Source organism: Suillus subaureus, assembly GCF_016647635.1.
Source record: "Suillus subaureus strain MN1 chromosome Unknown BJ212scaffold_13, whole genome shotgun sequence".
NCBI classification, from domain to species: Eukaryota; Fungi; Basidiomycota; class Agaricomycetes; order Boletales; family Suillaceae; genus Suillus; species Suillus subaureus.
The window spans coordinates 324,022-344,809 of record NW_024538569.1 but is presented as its reverse complement, the minus strand read 5'-3'; the positions used below and the strand labels follow the sequence as shown (position 1 = coordinate 344,809).

Here is a 20,788-nt window from a genome sequence, read left to right as displayed (position 1 = left end):
ACACCTGCGGATTATTTGATGCTACTTAGAAGTCAACAGCTGAGTCTGAGACCATATTACCAGCATGAGCCACATATGACAAACTCACTTGTTAATTTCCAAGTAGAAGTCTTTCACTCACATAACTAGAGGTCAAGAAAGAGGTGTGAAAGATGTCTGTGAGGCATTGGCTGTCGCAAAATTGTGAAAAATTGCATCAGCACAGAGGTCTTCACTAAGCACAGTGCACTAACCTCTGAATCCACACTGCTCATTAGCACACTGCATGAGAGGGCAATGATGCAAACCCAGGTAAGCTTACCTAACCTCTGCAAGTTCAATGTGAGATGAAGTGGTAGGTGGAGCTGTGGGACTCATACCAGGACGCAAGCAATGAGAATGCTCCCATTTAAACCAGGCCAAGACACAGTCAACATAAAAAAGCAGCTCAAAGGCATGCAAAAGGGACTGTGTGCTCATAGTCGCTTCCCATGTATGGGAGGAAGAGGTGCCAGAGCTTGATGTGGTGGCGTCTTAAGAGGCAATAATGGATGGGAGACACAAACTCACAAGTGTGATGCACTTAAGAGGTCCCAGCAAGACCACATGTCCAGAATTGATGGTCTAGTCAACAACTGCATCGACGGCTGCTGATGCAAGAGTGAGATATCTTCCAAGCATTCATGACAGATGATGCAACTGTTGAGCCCCACACTGAATAGAAACTTGAGAGAAATGTGGAAGGCTTGTCAATGGAGCAAAGCTGTGATATCCATTCCCCTTTGGAGACCTTTGAGAAAATATCTGGGCATCAAAACTAGATGTTGAAAGTTGGAAAGAGAGTCAACTGAGTTCTGGAAACGTCCAATCCAATCTCCAAAACCCTTCCAAGGCCAACATACACAATGTCCCCCATGACAAGTAGACAAGCCATGCAGGATGCGCAGATTTGGTCTCGAGGTGTGCAGCAACTGTTCTAAAAGACATCTTCATAGCGGTAGTTGTAGTGAGGATGAATAGGAAGAAGATCTAGTATCTGCATTCAGCAAGATGCAGCAGCAGCATCAAATACAGGACTTGTGAGAACCGACATGCCTTTCTGTGAAGGTTGATGAGGAGGTATGGAATAACCATTGATGCAGCTTGGATGATGAATCCAAACAGAACATCTGCATTGCTGGCCAGTAAACTTGCATATAGTCAGGAGAAGGAAGTTGACAATCTGACCTGTTTGGGATTGCAGTAGATGCATCATCAAGCACCAGTGATCCAAACCTGCCCTTGGTTTCATCAACATCACTAGCCACCCAGGCAACAGACAGTGAATGGTTCATTGGTGAATGATCTTGAAGGTATGAATGTTAGCCTTTCCAAGTCATTGGTAACTGATGCAGGGGCAGTGCAAGTTAAACATCAACTGCAACCATAGTTCGAGCCATCTGCCAAGGCTATGACAGACCCATCTTTCCACATCTAACATACTCTGACATATCATTCAAATATTCTGGACTCTTGTTTACTGACATTGATGCTACTACTCCAGAATAATGGAGTGTGAGGAATGCAACCAAATGCTAGCTGAAACACTTGCAATTGTTTCAGCTCCAACATCCTTCATGCACCACAGAATGACTTTGCCCTCATACTGTCCAACATGGGATGCAACTCATTGTTCCTCCACTGATGCTTGCCACAGTTCTATGGCAACTGTGCTTCTGGCTCAAGATAATCTGCCTTACCAATGTGTTGAGCAGCGCAGTCCCTGCCCTTTCACTTATCACCAAGTGGTTAAAGGTTAGTACATGTTTGTTGAGCATCAGAATGATGCACTCACATGTAATTGCAACTTCAGGGTCATACTGGGTGGTATGAAGATGCCTTGTCCACTGCAATGGACATGCAGAGATTATGTTAAGGTCACGTGCTCAAGGGGGTCAGATCACAAGGGCTTGGCCTCAGCTCATACACTGTGCCCCTTTCCTGAGTATGTGCCCTTAATTTCCGGGGGCTAGAACAGTCATCCGGAGTTTCTGGGATTTGACTAGGGTGGATAGCGGATGTCTGGATCTGAAACATGAGATAAATCTGACGGATGTCCAGATATCACCTGGGCAAGCAGATAAGACTAATCCAGATGAAGTCTGGACTAGAAACTAACAGAGGATGGACTACCCTTAAGGTAGAGTTGGAAATGTAGTCTAGGATGCAATCCTAAGACTCAGAATATGACAAGAGACTTATCTCGAGTCCAGAGGACACAGGAATGAGCAGGAACTAAGATGATATTCGAACTGGAGTATTTCTGAGAGTTACAGGAGGTTTATATACTGTAGGTAACATATAGGAATCAGTCAGCAAACATAAAGGCTATGTACGAAGCATATGCAGAGTCTATTAGTAAGTAGGACAGATCACAAATAATGAACACTGGAAATGAAATGTATGTAATGGATCAATAATCAACAGGGAAACATGGTTAACTGGAGTCTGGAGACAGGGGCAGTCTAAATGGGGTTGGGCACTGATATAGGGTTTGGATTCTGGAAGGGAGATAAAGATAGATCAGATCATTTGAGATCCAGATCTCAGATCCGGATATCCAGAGAAGTGGATTTAGAGTTGAGAGTCCGGAATGGCATATGACAGATTATCCAAGTCTTTGGTGGCATCATCTTGCATAGCACACCTCATCTCTATGTATCAGCACTGCCATCCTCACCCCTCAGCTCCACATTGCATCTGGCTTGACTGATAATGCTGTCCAGCTGTAGGTTATAGCAACGTGGCAGCCCATTGGTGAATCTTATTGGGTCATACTAAATTGGTTAACTCAGCTTTGTTCTTGCTGGATGGAAATTGCATCATGACAGGTTCAGACAATGAGACTGTCTGGCTGCATGATGCAGTGACAGGGAAGCCAAATTGTTAATCCTTGTGGTTTTGTCACTCTGAGTACAGCATTTTTTACTGCTAACCTCCACAAGGCCAGTGCCATCTTCTTGGAAAGATGAGCCCAGGGAATCGGAACTGATCTGATGCTCAAAAGTAAAAGATTATAATCGGGTATATCAAGCTTCTCTGAATATGGTTACTACTTACCTATTTCTTGCTGCAGCACAATAGCTCATTCTAGAAAGGACCCTTGATGCATGCCATGGCAATCATGCAATGATACAAGGGAGTTCCCTTGTGCACGGCATGGTAAAAACCTTGGGGACAAAGCATGCAGATTTTTTTTGATTCCATTGGCAACCAAATTGAATTATCTATCCCCATCAACTTGGTTTCTCTGGCCACCTTGTTCTACTTCCCAGTTGCTATTACCTTGAAGCTTCCCTGCATGAGATTATGCTGTTAAATATGTGGAGAAGCTGATTCCACAATTTCAGGTTGACATATATGTAACAGCCTTGTTGTGGCTTATCAAACCTGAGGACATGAGGACAACAACTTGAATCTGAAAAATTCTATCAAACCAATTGCAAATGGCTCTTTAGGGTCATACTTCTCTTGTGGCATTGTACTGACACCACCCCGACCTCAGTCACCACATGTGCTATAGATTATTCCCATTGACTCCATTTACAGGTTTCAGTGGTGGAGAATTTTTGAGGCCTTGTTGCCATCAACTTCTCATCCTCAAGGAGTCCCCCTCCGACTGCCTTGCATATGTAGTACCATCCACATGCCTATTGATTGGTCTTTTACCATCAGAAGCAGGAGTCCAGATAACTGCCTTTAATTAGGATCAAACACCCGACCTGCCAGGATCTGAAACCATTCTCAAGTAACTCCACCAGCATCCACACACCCCTTGTCATAGAAGCACATGCTAAGTTTTCCACACTTGATTCATTCCCCTGTCTTGCACTGAAGGTACTGGAAATTATCCTTGAATACTCTGGCTCAGCATATGTTTAGCTTGAGTGTGCCCTGGTTTTCATGGGGGTGTGAGTGATGGTGGATGTTAAGAACCATGTTGCTCAAAGGAGAGAGAGACTGACTCAGAGGGGCTTGGCCTCAGCTCATACGCTGTGCCCCTTACCTGAGTATGTGCCCTTCATTTTGTATGAGGTCCGATGATGGTCTGATGAAGTCCAGAGGACTTCTGGAGGCTGGCTACTCTGCTGGAGAGCGCTAGAGGACTTCTGGAGGAGTGTGGGAAATGTCCGGAGGAGCGCGGGAGAGTTCTGGAGGAACACAGGAAGTGCACAAGAGAGTTCCCACTGCAAGGTAATACTTCTACAGGAAACAGGATAGAAGGATAGGAGGTCTGAAGGTCCGGAGGACAGGAGGACAGGAGGGCAGGAGGACAGGAGGACAGAGGATAGAAGGACAGAAGGACAGAAGGACAGGATGTCTGGAGGTACGAAGGACAGGATGTCTGAAGGTACAGAGGGCAGAACGTCCGAAGGACAGGATGCCCAGAGGTATGAGAGACAGGAGGTCCAGAGGTCTGGAAGGAATAGGGGCTACATCAGACAAAGTCTGATGTAGAAACAAACAGAGGTAGACTACCCTAAGGTAGAGTTGGAGAGACAGGGATTGGACCTAAGTCTGGAAAGAGGGTAAGTGCTGGAAAGGCAGAGCTCCGGCCTAGGGAATCAATCCCTAGGCCTGATGGGTAGGACAGACTTAGGTGGACCAAAGTCTGAGAGAGGATTGGGCAAGTCTAAGTTGATATTCAAACTAAGGAACTACAGGAGTATCTACAGGGGTTATATACTGAACAGTATCTGAGGGGATCAGTAAGCAAAGGAGCAAGGCTATGTATGAGCATGTGGAAACACATTAGTAAGTAAGTTGGAACATAAGTAAATGAACTTGGAAATGAGGACTTGTACAAGGATCAATAAGCAAGACAGAAGAAGAGGTAACCAAAAGCCAGAAGGCAGAGAATGCCTAAATGAGGATAGGTGCAGGATATCGGACAGAGGGTGGGAATAGGTCCAGAGTTAATATCCAGAGGTCCAGAGATCTGGGGATCCAGAAGACAAGGTGGATACAGGACTGGGATATGAGAAGGTGGATAGAGTCCAGAAACTGAGACAAGGTGAAGTTCAGATGTCTTGCTGGATGGAGTGTGCATAGGGTGGATGGGACAGGGGGGTATGGATCAGGCTAGCAGTGGAGATTCGATGGTCCAGAGCTCAGGGGTAAATCTGGAGCATAGTCGATCCTGCTGAGGTGTGGAGCACAGTGGAAGGGGATCTGGGAATGAGCTGGATGTGAAGTGGGGTCCAGATGTAGGCTTGGAAGGCGTGGGAATATGATGGAATGTGGGTCCAGATTGTGGGATATGCCAGTGGAGCTACATGGTTGTTTGTAGATCACAAGGCGCCCAATTTATGTTGATAGAGGGGGAAAGGAAAATGGAAAATGGCAAAATAGTCTTCAGGAACAATGAGAAATGCCAAAAATGTTCAAATGCTTTGGAAGCATGAGCAACTTCCATGCTCTCCAGAGGTAACATTAATTGAAGTATGAGCATAACAAAGATTAATTCCTCAAGTGTCTTTCCACACTCATCTTTTTCTCCAGCCAAACATTGTGAGATACTTAGTGCAGCATGTGTGCCAGGCATCAATGTTGCATTTTGGGCGCCCATTGGCATGGTTAAAGGTGCATCCAGCTGCAGAAGCCATTCTCATGAGCATCACCTTGTCTGTTCATTATCTAGTCTTCTTAATGATGCTAGGTGTTAAGGTTGTACTCAAGGGATAACTGGATCCGAAGGGCTTTGGCCTCAGCTTGTGCACTGTGCCCCTTACCCAAGTATTGCCCCTTATTTCAGGAAGGCAAGACTAATGCATCTGGAAGGTCAGATGAGTAGTGTAGCAGATCTGGATGACTTCTGGATGAGGGATAAGTATTGTAGGGCTAATCTGGATGAGTCCAGACTAGAAACTAATGGTAATGGACTGTCGGAGACAGAGGTGGATATGAATAGACTATAGGAATCAATCCTAAGTCTTGGAGGGTGACAAGAGTAGGGATACTCAAGTCTGGAGGACAGGAATGAGTAGAACTAAGATGATATTTGAACTGAGGTACTACAGAAAGTTACAGGAGGTTATATACTATAGGTATCTAATGGAATGATCAATCAGCAGAGTCTGAGGCTATGTATGAAGCATGTGGATAGTCTATTGGTAAGTAGAAACAGATCACAAATCATGAAACAGAAATGAAATATAGGTAGCAGATTGGGGAGCAGGACAGATATACAGATAACCGAAATACTGGAGTTAGGGGGTTACTGAAAGGAGACGAGTGCTGGTTGTGGATTTGGATGAGTTGTGGACCGGACTGGACAAGTGGACAGATTGAATGATGAGATGTTGGAGGGAGATAAGATGTGGATAGGATCAGAGATAAGATGTGGATCTAAGATGAGATAGGGGTCAGATCTGAGATCTGGATATGTGGATATGACACTCAACTCTTGTAACTACTGCCTTATGATTTCAAAGTCCTTATGTGCGCATGGGGAGATGGAGATCTTGTTTATAACCTCTTCTCATAATGCTGCACAGGCAGTAAAAATACAAATTTCCAGCTGAGATTGTATACCTGCCCTTGGAGTAGGTGCAGATACTGGATGGGTTGGCATTGTGGTGCAATGGCTCCAGAAACATTACCTGAACAGCACTGTATTTGATGTATATGAGGGCGATGTGGATTGTGTCGTGCCTGGCCTTTATGTGATGATGAAAGCCACAGAAGCCTTGTCTGGCATCACTGAGTAACCAGCTCCTAGTCCTCAGTACTGTGAAGTTGACTTGAGTTCTTCAGAGAACAACAGCATCAGTAGTGGTCATCATGTTCGAGTTGGCCAGTGCCTCACCTATGCCATTCCTGTCACACTGTCTGTTCTCATTGCCAAGATTGTGACTGATGTCCTGGAGCCTAAGGGAGTTTATGACCTGGTCATTGAGTGAGAACCTAGTCCAAACTCCACCAGTCCTCCTGACACTTTTTCACAGGCTATCTCAACTTTTGTGAATACATGCTAAACATGAATACCTGCATTCAACTCTGTCCATCAAGGAAGTGGTAAGGGCACTATACTCCTTGTTGAGATCTAACTAAGTAATGCTTCTAGACCGATTGAGATGTGGATGCAATTAGGATTGGCCAACATAATACAGTTGGAAGTCTTCAGGACCAATTGCAATCACTTCTGAAGGCTGAGTACGATGATGGTGGTTTCCCCATTCTCTGGCCAAGTAGTGACAAAGATGGTGTACATATGGTTGGCTACATTGGCGCTAGTGGACTAGAGCAGCTTTCAGTAGATACCCCCATTTTCCTATATAAAAATCATCTGACCAAAAATTTAGCCATTGTAGTGGAGGGAGTAGTGGAGGAAGTTCACTTATGCACACTACCGCACATGAGGCACTGGCTACTTCATATTCATTCTGAGTGGAAAAGTCAACTCCTTTCATTTGATTTTATGGTTTACAGACACTCCTTGCCATTGAATTGGACAATTGCTCATGAAACTCTGTGAACTGCTGTGCTGAGTGTCCACTGTCCCAATGACTATTCAGTCATTCTTTCTTGATGGTGTAGCTCTACATCACTTATTGCATGCATGTCCACCTCCTTCCTTTCCACTCTCCCTCCCTCATTTTGGTTCTCAAGACTGAAGGTTATTTGTGCCTGAGAAATCTGGCAATGGCAGCTCAGAGTGACCTTCCTCATCTTTGTCTTTGGCTCTCTCAGGCATGCCTCTGTGCAGTCGGTTCATGGCTGCAATCTCTGAATACACACTCATTGTGGAACATCTCCCTCAGACTGCAGCCAGATAAACCATAATTACCCCACAACACCCAAAATATCACCCATTTTGGGACTCTCCACAATATCAATTATTCCCACACCCTTCCCACCTCACTGCAGCTTCACCACTATACCATGATAGGTCTCCCTTCATATATAAGTAGTAGTTTAGTATATACATGTATAACATAATATAATAGACCGCTTTTTTGCTCATTTGTATGCCTGCTCCTCCTCCAGGGGCCATTCAACATATGGTAGGATATAGAACACTTTCGCACTTTTGCCCCTTTGGCACTGAAGCATTCTAGGATAGCCAGAACGTGTTTATGATCATATATGAATAGATTCCCATCTTTATTTGACTCCCTGAAGCACCCTACATTAATAGGTACAGTGTATGTATGGGAAAACACAAAATAGGTTCTTTTTTTTTTTAATTTCTAGCTATATTAACTTGGAAAAATTGTCCCCAACAGGTTAGCACACTGTGCTTAGTGAAGACCTCTGTGCTGACACAATTCTTCACAATTTTGCAACAGCTTATGCCTCATGGACATCTTTCACACCTCTTTCTTGACCTCTAGTTATGAAGAATTGCCAATGCTTGGTATCTACTCTCTACCTAGATGCAGTTGTCAGCATCAATGGCCTGGTCATACTCACAAACCTAATTCACCATGCCTTCTGCCAGCTTGCTCCTGATGTGTGCAACATTTCACCCTACTTCCATAGATCCAACTGGTTCATTGTTTCACTGGTGAGTTCAATAGCCCAAATCATATAATATCATTTAAACAAACTAATTAGTAGTACAAGGGATCTGTTCAAGGCACTGCTGCTCATCAGTCATCAGCAACAGGTTGTCATAGATGATGTGTGTCACACATCTCCCACTTGGACCAGAACAGGATGGCATTGTTGTGACAAACAGACCCTCAGCCTATGAAACAGGTCTCCTGGCTGACCTGTCTGGCAAGACAGGTGTGAGAGTCTGGGACTGGGACAGGCTTCTCAAAAGATGTGACCAATGTTGTCCTATCGTGTGGAGAGAAATGTGTCCAATGCAAGCAGTTTTCTAGAAGCTTGAAATTTCCCTAGAGTAAGCAATGCGCTCCCTTAACTCATGGAATTATGCTCTCCCTGCAGCTGATTACCTGAATGTTAGGTTGAATTTGAAATTTGAAATAGCCAAGTGCAACTCTGATCCAGCATCATCAGAAGGGTTAAGTGTGTGCCCATCTTCATCGATGACCCATTCACAGGTTGTTCTTCTGATGTTTTATCATTGCCTCAGAAAAAATCTGCTCAAATTTTAAATCATATGATTGAATCCATCACATGTCACTTTTCCGCACCACTGTAGCCTCATTAACAGTGTCCATTTGTATTGGGGTGTCAAACAACACTGCCTGAGTGGCTAGCATGGTCACCATTGTTGTTATACATTAGTTTCCAGGCGGTAATGTAATGGTGATGGTAGCAATTCATTGCCTGAAAATCTTCAATTCACCCTAGTATCAGGAACTGTTCCACAGTGAGTAATGAGCATTATGGACCAGAAAGTCAATCATTGAAACTTGCCTTCAAGCCTTCATCTTATGTGCATCGATATTTTGGCATGTCTGCAGATTATTTGATGCTACTTAAAAGTCAATCACTTGGAGGTGGAGTATCAGCGCTTTATCATCTGTGATTTGATAGCTCGCATAAGAGTCATGTCTTACAGGACAGCACACTTGTTAACTTCCACATAGAAGTTTTTCATGCCTCACCCCTGTGCATCCAGTGTGCGGAACACATTGTCCACAAATGCCAGCTGCATCTGAGACCATATTACTGGCACAAGCCACATATGACAAACCTTGTTGGAGCATGAAAGAAATTTGTGGGCAGGTATAAACAGAAATCATGTTGACCTATGTCAATGTTGTGATGAAAGCTTCCCACTGACAGATCATGTACAGGCCAATCTGCCAAGGAAAATTATCATTCCAATCATCTTCAAATGGCTAAATTGATGGCTTACCACTGGTGTGAGTGGCATGGCCAAGAACATTAACTTTGCCAACTGAAATGTTCGGTGCTGTTTGACGTTGGTTATGTGAGTATTACCAGTCCTGGCTGTCACAGAATGTTGGGCGGAATTTCAAGCCAAACATATGCATCAGGGTTCCATAATTTGTAAATGATCCATGGCATTAGTACATAATTCAACTGTATGCCTCTCATTGCAAATGTTCAGGGCATTCCCCAAGGCCCTGCCCTGCACACAGGCCTGACTGATATCAATAACAAGTAGCCAATTTTGCTCCACTATTTGACATTACCCATGAATCATGGCAAGTGTCGAATTTGCAAGTTGTTTTGGTGGGTCTATCCAAGTATCCTGTCAGAATCATTGCCTGGTACTTACTCAGCATTGCAGTGCGACATCAGCCTGGGCCATGCAGGACCATGAGCAACTCATCAAACAGGCATACCTATGGAATTTGCAACCTTCTCAATCATTCAAATATAGAGGGATCTCCAAATTTGCACAACAATGCAAGGATAAGCATGGCCCTTTGGTGCACCTGATGATCACTTTGGGCAGAAATGCAGGTCTAGCTGCAGCAGTTGTAGTGCATGTTTTGAGAGTGAAATGCAGCATTCCTTCCCATCAGTGTAAGTATTGATATGCAACAGGCTCTCCAAAAGGAGGGCACAAAGATGGTAACAACTGGAGAATTCTACTCCCAAACACTCACTGTGCTCTGAGATGCCATGAAGAAAGATGCAAATGTGTGAGTACAGGCTTAGTCATCACTTGCATTAAGCTAACAGCATCTTAGTGTCCTAGTGCCTGCATATGATTCACCTGTCATCTGGGATGGTTGTTCACCCATGGCAACTGAGATGCAGAGACAACTTTCCAAGCAGATCCTGAACTGCTGCATGCATACCTCTGATTCCTGCCTAATCAAAGTGCCAGTTGTGGCACTTGAAACCACTGGCTTGAATGGCTTTTACAATGCCATTGCCATCAATGCCTGGAACTTTACTTCTAAAGTCCCCATCATACCTTCCACTGAAGTGGAGGACAGTTCTCTGTATACTGTTGAATACCTTTGAAGGCACCTCAATATGCAAGTGGATGCTTACCACTCTCTCAACTGTCCATCGAAAAGCTGATTCTTCACCCTTGGCTGTAGTATTAGACCTTGTATATTGGTAACTACCACTTTAACCATACACTTTCCTTGGCAACTGCCAGTTCACTCTTTTGACCTAGTGCTGTGGCACTTGCCAAGTCCTTATTTGGCTGTATGTCCTGGCTTTCACAGCCGCATTTTTGGGATTTTGAAATTCAGCTGTTTGTCATTTCAGGATACATTCCACATTTGGTGATGGATGTATTTATATTTTATGACCGCAATTTTGGCTTCCAAAAGCGGAAATTCACAAAAACACATCCCATTTTGGTCACCTACTGATATCAGGCCTCCCTACATTATTCCCACACTCCGCATTTTTCAGCCACACAGTGTGGGAATTACCCCACAACACCCAAAATATCACCCAATATGGTACATCCCACAATTATAATTATTCACACACCCTCCCCACCTTGCTGCAGCTTCACCACCACACCACAATAGCTCCCCATGCATATATAAGTAGTAGTTTAGTATATATATGTATAATATAATATCACAGACCGCTTTTTTTGTTTATTTGTGTGCCTGCTCCTCCTCCAGGACTCTTTCAAAACAATCCAGGGTACAGAACACTTTCGCACTTTTGCCCCTTTGATAGGGAGGTGTTCTAGGGTATTTAGAATGTGTTTTTGAGTATATATGAAGATATTCCCATCTTTTTTGACCCCCTGAAGCGGCCTACATCAATAGATATAGCATATATACACAAATACACAAATATGTTCCTGTGTGTTTATTTCTAGGTGAACAGACTTGGAAAAATTATCCCCAAACAATGTGAACAATGTATGAGAAGCCCTGGACCATAGAACAAGACCCTGTGATGCAGTATACCTGCCCTCTCCTGGTGGTTCACCCCCTGTGAAATTTTTTCCTGTAGGACAAGACCTTCAGGATGTCGGGGAGTCTATTTCTATGCATATTTAGAGTATATCTATCACTTAGCTGTGCCAGAATATCAACATGGTCCTTCTACAGGAACAAAAAGACACAAAATCGCATTTTTGACATTTGTGACATACATATTTCAGTATCTTAACCTTGCATACATAGTCCACCTTGCTTATTTATCATCAGTGGTACATATATAAATGTGTTTGATGCCCAGGATCAGCTCACAATAGGCCACAGTTTGGAGATAGTGCATATACTTACTATTTCTACTGATAAGGAGCCTATACCTTCAAAGCATCCAAATCTAATAATCAGACACCTGGAGTGAATTTAGGCATTAGCATGGGTATGGGTAGTTGGTGGGTTGGGTATGGGTTATGGTCTCATGACCCACCACTCTACCCATACCTACACCAGATACCCACACCATGGGTCATGGGTCAAGCCTCAAATGTCAAACTTTGGCAGAATTATGTAAGAACTATACATAGTTTTCTTACAAAACATAAACCTTAATCTCAAGTAATCACCCACTACCTCAAATAGCCAAATCCTTCCCAATGTTCAGTAAATGTCAGCCAAAACCCATGGAGAAGGCCAAGGAATTCTTTCAGTCAGTCAGGAAGGCTGTCAAATGCAAGTGAAGTCATGGTGACGAGCTCATCTTCAACAAGGCCAAATGAGCACCTATTGCAGCTGCAAGTGACTCTGAACTTGAAGAAAGCTTAGGGCTATCTATCTTGAAAAAGGCTCCCATTAGAAGCAAGAACTATTCTATTGTTGTTCAAAGTGAAGATGAGGAGGAACTTAATCATGATGCCAACATCGTTGAGATTTCTGCACCAACGTCCTCCAACACAAGTGCCCAGGCCAACAAGTCTGAAACTGAGACCAAGTGTCCCGAGGAGGATTCCAAGGCTGAAATGAGTTAGTACCTGTACACAAAATTATTGTTTGATTAATATCATGTTTGCAGAGCACTTGAGCAAAGAATGGCTCTCATCTATCTATGCATTCTTTGAGCCATTCCCTACCATCAAACATGAGAACAAACACCATTACCATGAGTTCAAATGTCTTGCAAAAGGATGTGGCAAAAGAATCTGGCACTACCTAGACAAAAAGGATGCCAAGTCAACCAGCAATATGCACAAACACGCACGTACCTGCTGGGGAGATGAAACAGTCAAGGCTGCAGATGATGCCAAGAGTTCTGACATTGCTTGCAAGGCAATTGTCAATGGAATCCTAAAAAATGGGTCAATAACAGCTTTGTTCAAGCGCAAAGGAAAAGGCAAAATTACATACTCCCACTGGCAGCATACAAAGACTGAAACAAAGTAAGTACTCACTATATAAACTCCCGGATGTGAGGTTGAGCAGCAATACAGGGCAGAGATAGTTCAGTGGATGTGCAAGAGCACGCATCCATTTGATATCGTTAAGGACTGGGGCTTCCAATCCTTGATGAAGATTGGCCACCCTGAGTACTATTTACCTTCCCTGTCAACCATTTCATGGGATGTCAAACTAGTATTTGCACAAACACATCAATGAATTGCCATGATGTTAAGGGAGCATGATGGGCGACTCAACTTTGCCACTGATGCATGGAGTTTGCCCAATCACAAGGCTTTTATAGCCCTATCAGTTCATCTTGAACATGATGGAATACCTATTGCGACGATATTAGACATTGTTGAAGTTGTGGAGGTGAAAATTGGATTGGACTTACTGTAACACGCCACTGATATGTGGCAGTCTCATTCAGGCATGGTCCTCACAGAGGCATTCACTAATGTTCTGCGTGAATTTGGAATTGATAACAAGGTCAGTATAGTGTTTAATGAAATGTGCAGGATACTCACCTACCTGTGCACCAGATGTTAAGCCTTACTGCTGACAATGCGGCTGCAAATGACACAATGACAACATTCCTTTCTGAGCTCCTTCCCCCCTTTGGTGGTGAGCCAACACAAACTTGTTGTTTTCTACATATTGTGAATTTAGTCACATGGTCAATTCTAAAGGAGTTCAACTCACAGCTGAAGATGAAATGAATGACAACAGATGACAATGATGATGATGAGTTGGATGGTGAGTTGAGTGAGGAACTGTCATCAACACATGAGGATGACCAGGTGCATGGGGACGATGATGAAGGTATAGATGACAATATAGATGGCTGGGTCAATGAAATGGAGGAGATGGGTGTGTCTGAGTGCAAAGTCCTAAGGAAAAACTTGCAACCGGTCAAAATCACGCTTGTCAAGGTAAGTGCGACTCCCTTTCACTCACCACTACTAATCCCTCCAACAGCTTCATAAACTTTCCTTTAAAATTGTTCACTCCACAACAGTCTTGCTGCCAGCATGGAAGGGGTTGTTAGGAGAGTTACAATGACCGGTTAGGATTATGCCACATGATGTGGCAACATGGTGGAACTCAACATATGACTTAATCAACTTCGCCATCAAGTATCAGACAGCCAAGCATGAGCACAACTTAAGGGAGTTTGAGTTGTCAGTAGAGGAGTGGAAGATTGCATCTGACCTGCAGGAGGTTTTGCAGGTAAGTACACTCAGGATTTCACCACATTGACCAGTGCTCATGCAATACTTAATACTCTAGGTTTTCAAGGATGCTACAACCTTCTTCTCATGCTCCACACCCAACCTTGCTACTGTCATCCCCACTATTGACCATATTGATGAAATGCTCTTGGCCCATGAATCCAGCTCATCTCTGAATAGTGCTGTACAATCTGCACTCACTCTTGGCAAAAAAACACTTGACTGCTACTATTCATTGACAGACAAATCTGATGTGTATCATGTGGCCATGAGTAAGTGCTCTCCCTGACAGGACTACTTACTTTTGACAATAATTACAGTGTTGCATCCTCGTCATAAACTTCAATATTTCAGAATGGCCCTGTGGGATCAAGACTGCAGAACAACTTGTCTGCGATGAGTTTGATCTCAACTACACTAACTTAGATGTTCCAGATGGAGGCATGGAGATAGATGACACCAAGCATTCAGTTGCTAAGGTATGTAGCAAGAGCAATCTATTTTTTTTTACTCATACCTATTCACAGGATAAACCTCGCAATATATTTGATGAGCTTCCCACCCTCACTGCACCAAAGAAATTACAACTCCATCATGAACTAGATGCCTACCTTGCGGCTGATCCAGAGCATGTACTGGATGTCCTTGCTTGGTGGCATGAGCATCGCAGCATGTACCCGCGATTATCACAAATGGCTCATGACTATCTTACAATACCTGGTACATGTCTGAAATTGTGTAATATATTAAATTTTTAACATGTTGTGTAGCAACATCTGTAGATGTCGAACGGATATTCAGCCATGGTCACCTCTTGCTCTCTCATGTGCACAGCCATCTCTCTTCTCAATCCATTTGTGCATTGCTGTGTCTTGGTTGCTGGAGCCTTATGGGTCTCATCAAAGACAAGGACGTGTTAGCTGTAGCTGTGTTAGCAGATGTTGAAGGTGACAAAGATGCTCTTAATGACAGGTGGGATAACATTCAGCTCTGACCTATACTACATACCATCATGTTATTTACCTGTGTTATGACTTTGTGAACTAGTGTTTGCAACCTTCCTTTTATGGAATAAGACCTGCTGGAACAAGGTGTCACGTGACTTTTTAGGATTAGTAGTACAACATTCGACTTATGATAATAATGGGATTTCAACACTAAATGATACTAAACCCTTGGGTTGCCCACCATGGGTATGAGACCCACCAAACCCATACTACCCACACCACAACCCATGACCCAGCTAACCCTTGGATGGTAGGTATGGGTGATTGGTGGGTATGGGTATGGGTCAGCTTGTGGCAACCCATGGGTTACCCATGCTATTGCCTAAGCACATTAAGGATATGCTAATTATCATAGATCTAAAACTGTAGAAAGATCCATCAAGTATTGAGTGAAAGGGAAGCAAAGGAACATATGTGTGAAAAGTGACAATTAACACATATTACACAAAAGTCACATTTACATGTGATATAGGTCGAAGATTTCATTAAATTTTAATAGGATATATGTTAAACTGCATAAGGAACCTAAACTACACTTTGCCCTGAGGGTGGAAGAGATGTAGAAGGGATGTGGTGGTAAAGTAAATTGATGCAGCATTAAAGTCCTACCACTACTCAACTGACCATTTTCGATGTTTTGGGTCTTTGAGTTTCTCACACTCAATTTCTTATCTATTTCATTTCCCCAGCACTCAATTCTTGTTGGATCGTTTAGTAAATGTAGATCTATGATACTGAGTATATCCTTAATGTGCTACAGGTGTCTGATTATTAGATTTGGATGCTTTGAAGGTATAGGCTCCTTATCAGTAGAAGTAGTAAGTATATGCACTACCTCCAAACTGTGGCCTATTGTGAGCTGATCCTGGGCATCAAACACATTTATATATGTACCACTGATGATAAATGAGCAAGGTGGACTATGTATGCAAGGTTAAGATACTGAAATATGTATGTCACAAATGTCAAAAATGCGATTTTGTGTCTAGGCCCTTTAAAGCTATGACCTGATATAGAATAGACCACTTCTCAGCTGATGTGCCCTCAGAGCCGGTGTCAAGATGCAACTGAAACTCCTGGACCTTACTAGATCTTGTAAGATGAGTAAAGTGAAATCTCCAAAGGCACGAAAACAAGGTACATGCAGCTGACCTGGGCCCGGTTCTGCTGTTAGCCTGTTAGCGACATGTACCTTGTTCAAGTTCTCAATGGAATTTTCAAGGAGCTGAATTTCTACTTTGGAATGGTACACATTGACCCAGATGTCCTGGACATCCAGTTGCTTGACCTTATAACCCAGTAGTGGTGTTCTGCTAAGTCTTGAATATTGAATATTGAATTCAGACAGGTAGTATGCACAATGCATAACCAATGCATAAGGAGCAATCCCCAATGGTTCATCATAATGATACAAGTTACAGCATAAACAGGCAGAGGAGGCCTATTGTTTAAACAGCTGGGTGTTTGAGCATGATGTGCTCCCAGACAAGATCATCCTGCAGTTTGGGTGCACAAGCAGGGGGTTCTAGTTCCCCACCACGATGATTGGTAGGTGCTTTCAATGCACCCTGTGTAATCCATTCAGGATTTACTCCCCAATTCTTAAAGAACCTGTCTCGGTAGGATTTGAAAGTGGGGAAATTGAGCATTTCATGGATGGCTCTCCAAGCGCTATCCAATGCACCCTCCACCCAAGCATGCTGTACATTGATGGCTTTGCCAGCAAAATGAAGATAACCCCCTGCAGCAAGATTGTTGAAGCTCATTTAAAGATTTCCAAACTTTCCAGGTCTGAAGACAGCAAAGGCACCTTGAAAAAGAATATCAGTAAGATGATTAATAATATTGAATGACCCGGCTGCATGATACTGACCCATTGTATAAGGATCATGGGACCAACTCCATCCCTTGCATTCAATCAGCTGGTTACTATATCAACATTGTGCAGATCTGCCAGCTCCTTCAACACAAGCTGTACAAGTGTTGTGTCATCTGTGCCTGTCAATGCACCCAACCTAGTAGCATCCTTGTCCAGCAGTAGCTGGCAATAAGTGTAGTCATCGTCTGAGCCTGGACACTTCTAAATGAAGGATAAACAACAGTGCATGAAGCCCTGTCAGTATACATCCATCCTCCAATTATATTGAGAGGATATCTACTTAAATCCGTCCCAGTCGTCCACCACACAGTTCTGAACTGCATTCCAATCTTAATGGAGGGACCATGGTTCAATGTTTGCAGAGCATTCAACTGCATGGGAGAGAGACCAGCTTGGCTGAGGTTAATGGTGCAGAGAACATGTAAGGGCTGATATGCGAGAATTCGTGATAATTCTCATCACCTGTAACAATGTCCATGCCAGAGTTGTCATCCTTAGTTCCAACAGTTGTCACTCTGGAGCTGAATGTGATGGTGTCTTCACTATTCTTGTGAATATATTGCTCCATGCAAGTGGCAATCTCATTGGTGCTGCCACTGCAAAATATCAGAAAAGCGCTAGGCCCATCAGTCATCTTGGCTTGAGATACATGAGACTGCATACATACTCAATGTAAAACTATTGTGTGGGAAGCAGGTCAGGTCTGGGATGCCAACCAAAAGCACACTAAGACAGTCTTGGATAGAGCGCGATCATACCACCTGGTGGACTTATCAAAGTCTGCTCAGAACGCTTAGTGAAATGGCCATAGCTGGGGTACATCTTCTCAAGTTTCCTCTCCCCTCAGGCTAGCTCATCAAAAAGAAAGAAAAATTGCTTTATTTGTATCACATGCCTGGTGCTGTAAGTGAGTATATTGGAATGTCCTACCTCCATTTAGTGTCAGATGAAATGGAGAGGTGCCCCCATGCTGCCCAGTCAAGGGGTGGGCAAGACAGTTAGCAAGATGCTGGTGTGAATGGACACTATCAGATAACAGTGATTACTTATTTGATACACTGTTGTCAAAGGCACTGATGTGATGAACCCTCCTAATATTCTGAGTCAGGGAAGGTGAGTCACCCTAGATCTAAGTGGTGTGCTATTGAGTGCACACCTTAGACTAGTACTATGGCAGTCCTGCAGATGCACCATGTGCACAAAAGTCTGGTGAATAGGCACACACCTGATGGCACGCCACCCTAGGGTGGCCCACCCTCCCACCTCAGGCAGTACTTCTTGGTGCCAATAGAGGGTCTTTTAGACCCAGTTTCTATGTTATGGGAAACTAGGCTGAAAGATCCTTCATCTGGGAGGATTCTCCATTTGTAAATATAGCTACAATCTAAAAATATCAGTTTGCCTCATTGCCCTCCTGCCCTGCACCACTCCTGCACAGCACGCTCCTCCTGTGCATCCTGTCAACAATTGAATACCTCAGGTTGCTCAGTGCCTCATCATCTATTGAGAGGATCCTGTACTTGTAAATATAACTATAATCTAAAAATATCTGTCTACCTGGTTGCCCTCCTGCTCTGCACTGCTCCTGTGCAGCATGCTCCTCCTGTGCATTCTGTCAATGATTGAATACCTCAGGCTGCTCAGTGCCTCATGCTATTCACTATACCTTACATTTTGCCACAGAGCATTTGATGCCACCTTGATAACAATGGTCCCTTGCCACTTAGCCATTTTTCTCAACTCTCCTGCTTCAGCCTCCAAGACACTATGGCCCCACGCATGGGTACCTGCACTGCTCAACCAGGCATGTCGTCTGGGCTGGGTACCCACTTTTCCAGCCCACGGAAACTCAGAGACAAGTGAAAAACCCAGGTACTTGTTGAAGTGCCAGGTCAGAAGGCTAAACAGCGCCAGTTGCTTGCAAAGATGGCCAGTTTACTCGCAGGTTCGGCAAAGCCTGAAGAAACTGCACCTGTCCTTGCAGAAACAGAAGTGGACACTGCGGTCCTTGAGGAAGATGCTAACAAGGCTTGGGAAGATATCCTTGAGCCTCACAACAATTGCTCTCCTCAACCTGCCTCACAATCCACACTGCGTCATCATGCCCAGCCTGATCTCACATCTACTTGCTTGTATGACAGCTGGAAAACACTTATTCCTACTCTGGTCGAGGCCCAACTAGACTACACTGTGAGGACACTAGGAGCACCTCTTGAATGAACACCCAAAGTTTTGTCTTTGTGCAGCTCACACACATGTGCACAAAAATGCACACCTCTTACCTGTCTCTTTTTTGACTGTAAGTATTCGGTCACATACATGGAGTCTTGGACTTGAACAGCTAATTTCTTTTAGATTTTATCTCCATTGATACAATGAGCTGTAGATGTGCTAACTTAGTGCAAACACTTGTTTTTTATGGCTTATTCCCTACTGCTCCCTCCCAGCCCCAAATGGCCATATCAGTTGAGCTGCTTGCCTTCTATCACTCTCTTTTTGAGCGTTCCTGTGACACTGTCAATGCACTTGCATCAACACTTAATACCCACTACATCCAATGAGGATATCAGATAACAAACACAAAGGTATGTGTCAGTTGACTTCATATACTTGTTCGGCTACTCACATGAACCAGGGTGAAATTATTCAAGAACCTTTCTGGCAGAGTCTAGGTCAAGCCATTCAATGGTTCAATGTCCTGCAGATAGAGGTTGAACGCCAGTTAGAACTAGTGATACAAACTTGTCATGATCGAACTTTGTTCACCTTCAGGGTGCTTGATGATTTTCTATTGGACAACCTCAAATGTGACACCTCAGCGATGAACTATTACAGCAAGCTCTGGCAATTGACCTCAAGCATGTTTCCACATCTTGTTCCAGTAATGCCAAATCTCCAACATCTAAAGGACATTATATTGACACAGCACGCAGCAAGGACCAATACAGAGAGATCATGAGAGTCACTCGACAGTGGAGGCAGTTGAAGGCCATGAAATGGCATGGATTTGGCAATCGTTCTGACAACCTGAATGCAGGAGATCTTGCATTGTTTTGCCCCACATGTCCTCAGCCTGGGATTAATGTATCCTTTTCAGGGGATGAATCACTTGATGAGTGAGTCTAGTTCGATACTGAAGTCACCTCAGCTATAATAACGACTCCAAGCTGGAAATACACCTGGTCATTTGTTATGGATGGAAATTTCAAAGCCAAACACCTGCATCCCATCAAGCCATTTGAGGAAGTGTGGCTTTCCAATGGGTTGGGATTCATGGTGGGAAAGGACAGGTATAAAACCCATCTTGCAGAGGCTGCTGACATATTGGAAAAATTGAGCTGCAACAATCACTGGGCAGTGAATCAAGCAAATGTGGCTCAGCACAAGCTGGAGTCCACGGGAATCAGGAGAGTTGCCTGTGCCCAACATGGTTGCTTTGTCCCTCACTTGATGGTAGATTTTCAGAAA

At 43.7% G+C, this 20,788-nt stretch overlaps 6 protein-coding genes across 6 annotated transcripts; 4 read left to right on the top strand and 2 right to left on the bottom strand.

The window, feature by feature from the left end:
- Positions 1 to 125: 125 nt before the first annotated feature.
- Positions 126 to 459, bottom strand: BJ212DRAFT_1480132 (uncharacterized protein; the record flags this gene model as incomplete). The annotated part of the gene is made up of 3 exons (XM_041340016.1): positions 126 to 170; positions 234 to 246; positions 302 to 459. 3 exons carry the CDS (start codon positions 457 to 459, stop codon positions 126 to 128), a joined length of 216 nt encoding a protein of 71 aa, XP_041193801.1.
- Positions 460 to 8,447: 7,988 nt separating this feature from the next.
- Positions 8,448 to 10,881, top strand: BJ212DRAFT_1299106 (uncharacterized protein; the record flags this gene model as incomplete). Its single annotated transcript, XM_041332798.1, has 11 exons — positions 8,448 to 8,527; positions 8,581 to 8,644; positions 8,679 to 8,751; positions 8,917 to 8,997; positions 9,227 to 9,246; positions 9,286 to 9,304; positions 9,735 to 9,803; positions 10,070 to 10,137; positions 10,188 to 10,434; positions 10,456 to 10,553; positions 10,594 to 10,881. 11 exons carry the CDS (start codon positions 8,448 to 8,450, stop codon positions 10,879 to 10,881), a joined length of 1,107 nt encoding a protein of 368 aa, XP_041193800.1.
- A 3,485-nt stretch (positions 10,882 to 14,366) lies between these two features.
- On the top strand, positions 14,367 to 14,801 carry BJ212DRAFT_1241613 (uncharacterized protein; the record flags this gene model as incomplete). Its single annotated transcript, XM_041329601.1, has 3 exons — positions 14,367 to 14,423; positions 14,502 to 14,706; positions 14,755 to 14,801. Coding segments are annotated over 3 exons (309 nt in total), but the record flags the coding sequence as incomplete, so codon positions are not given.
- Positions 14,802 to 16,889: 2,088 nt separating this feature from the next.
- On the bottom strand, positions 16,890 to 17,954 carry BJ212DRAFT_1299104 (uncharacterized protein; the record flags this gene model as incomplete). The annotated part of the gene is made up of 5 exons (XM_041332797.1): positions 16,890 to 17,182; positions 17,315 to 17,348; positions 17,372 to 17,511; positions 17,601 to 17,711; positions 17,783 to 17,954. The coding sequence occupies 5 exons, from the start codon at positions 17,952 to 17,954 to the stop codon at positions 16,890 to 16,892; spliced, it is 750 nt and encodes a 249-aa protein (XP_041193798.1).
- Positions 17,955 to 19,246: 1,292 nt separating this feature from the next.
- BJ212DRAFT_1270117 (uncharacterized protein) lies at positions 19,247 to 19,540 on the top strand (the record flags this gene model as incomplete). Its single annotated transcript, XM_041330857.1, has 1 exon — positions 19,247 to 19,540. One exon carries the CDS (start codon positions 19,247 to 19,249, stop codon positions 19,538 to 19,540), a length of 294 nt encoding a protein of 97 aa, XP_041193797.1.
- Positions 19,541 to 19,695: 155 nt separating this feature from the next.
- On the top strand, positions 19,696 to 19,881 carry BJ212DRAFT_1270194 (uncharacterized protein; the record flags this gene model as incomplete). The annotated part of the gene is made up of 1 exon (XM_041330862.1): positions 19,696 to 19,881. The coding sequence occupies one exon, from the start codon at positions 19,696 to 19,698 to the stop codon at positions 19,879 to 19,881; it is 186 nt and encodes a 61-aa protein (XP_041193796.1).
- Between the last annotated feature and the right edge of the window lie 907 nt (positions 19,882 to 20,788).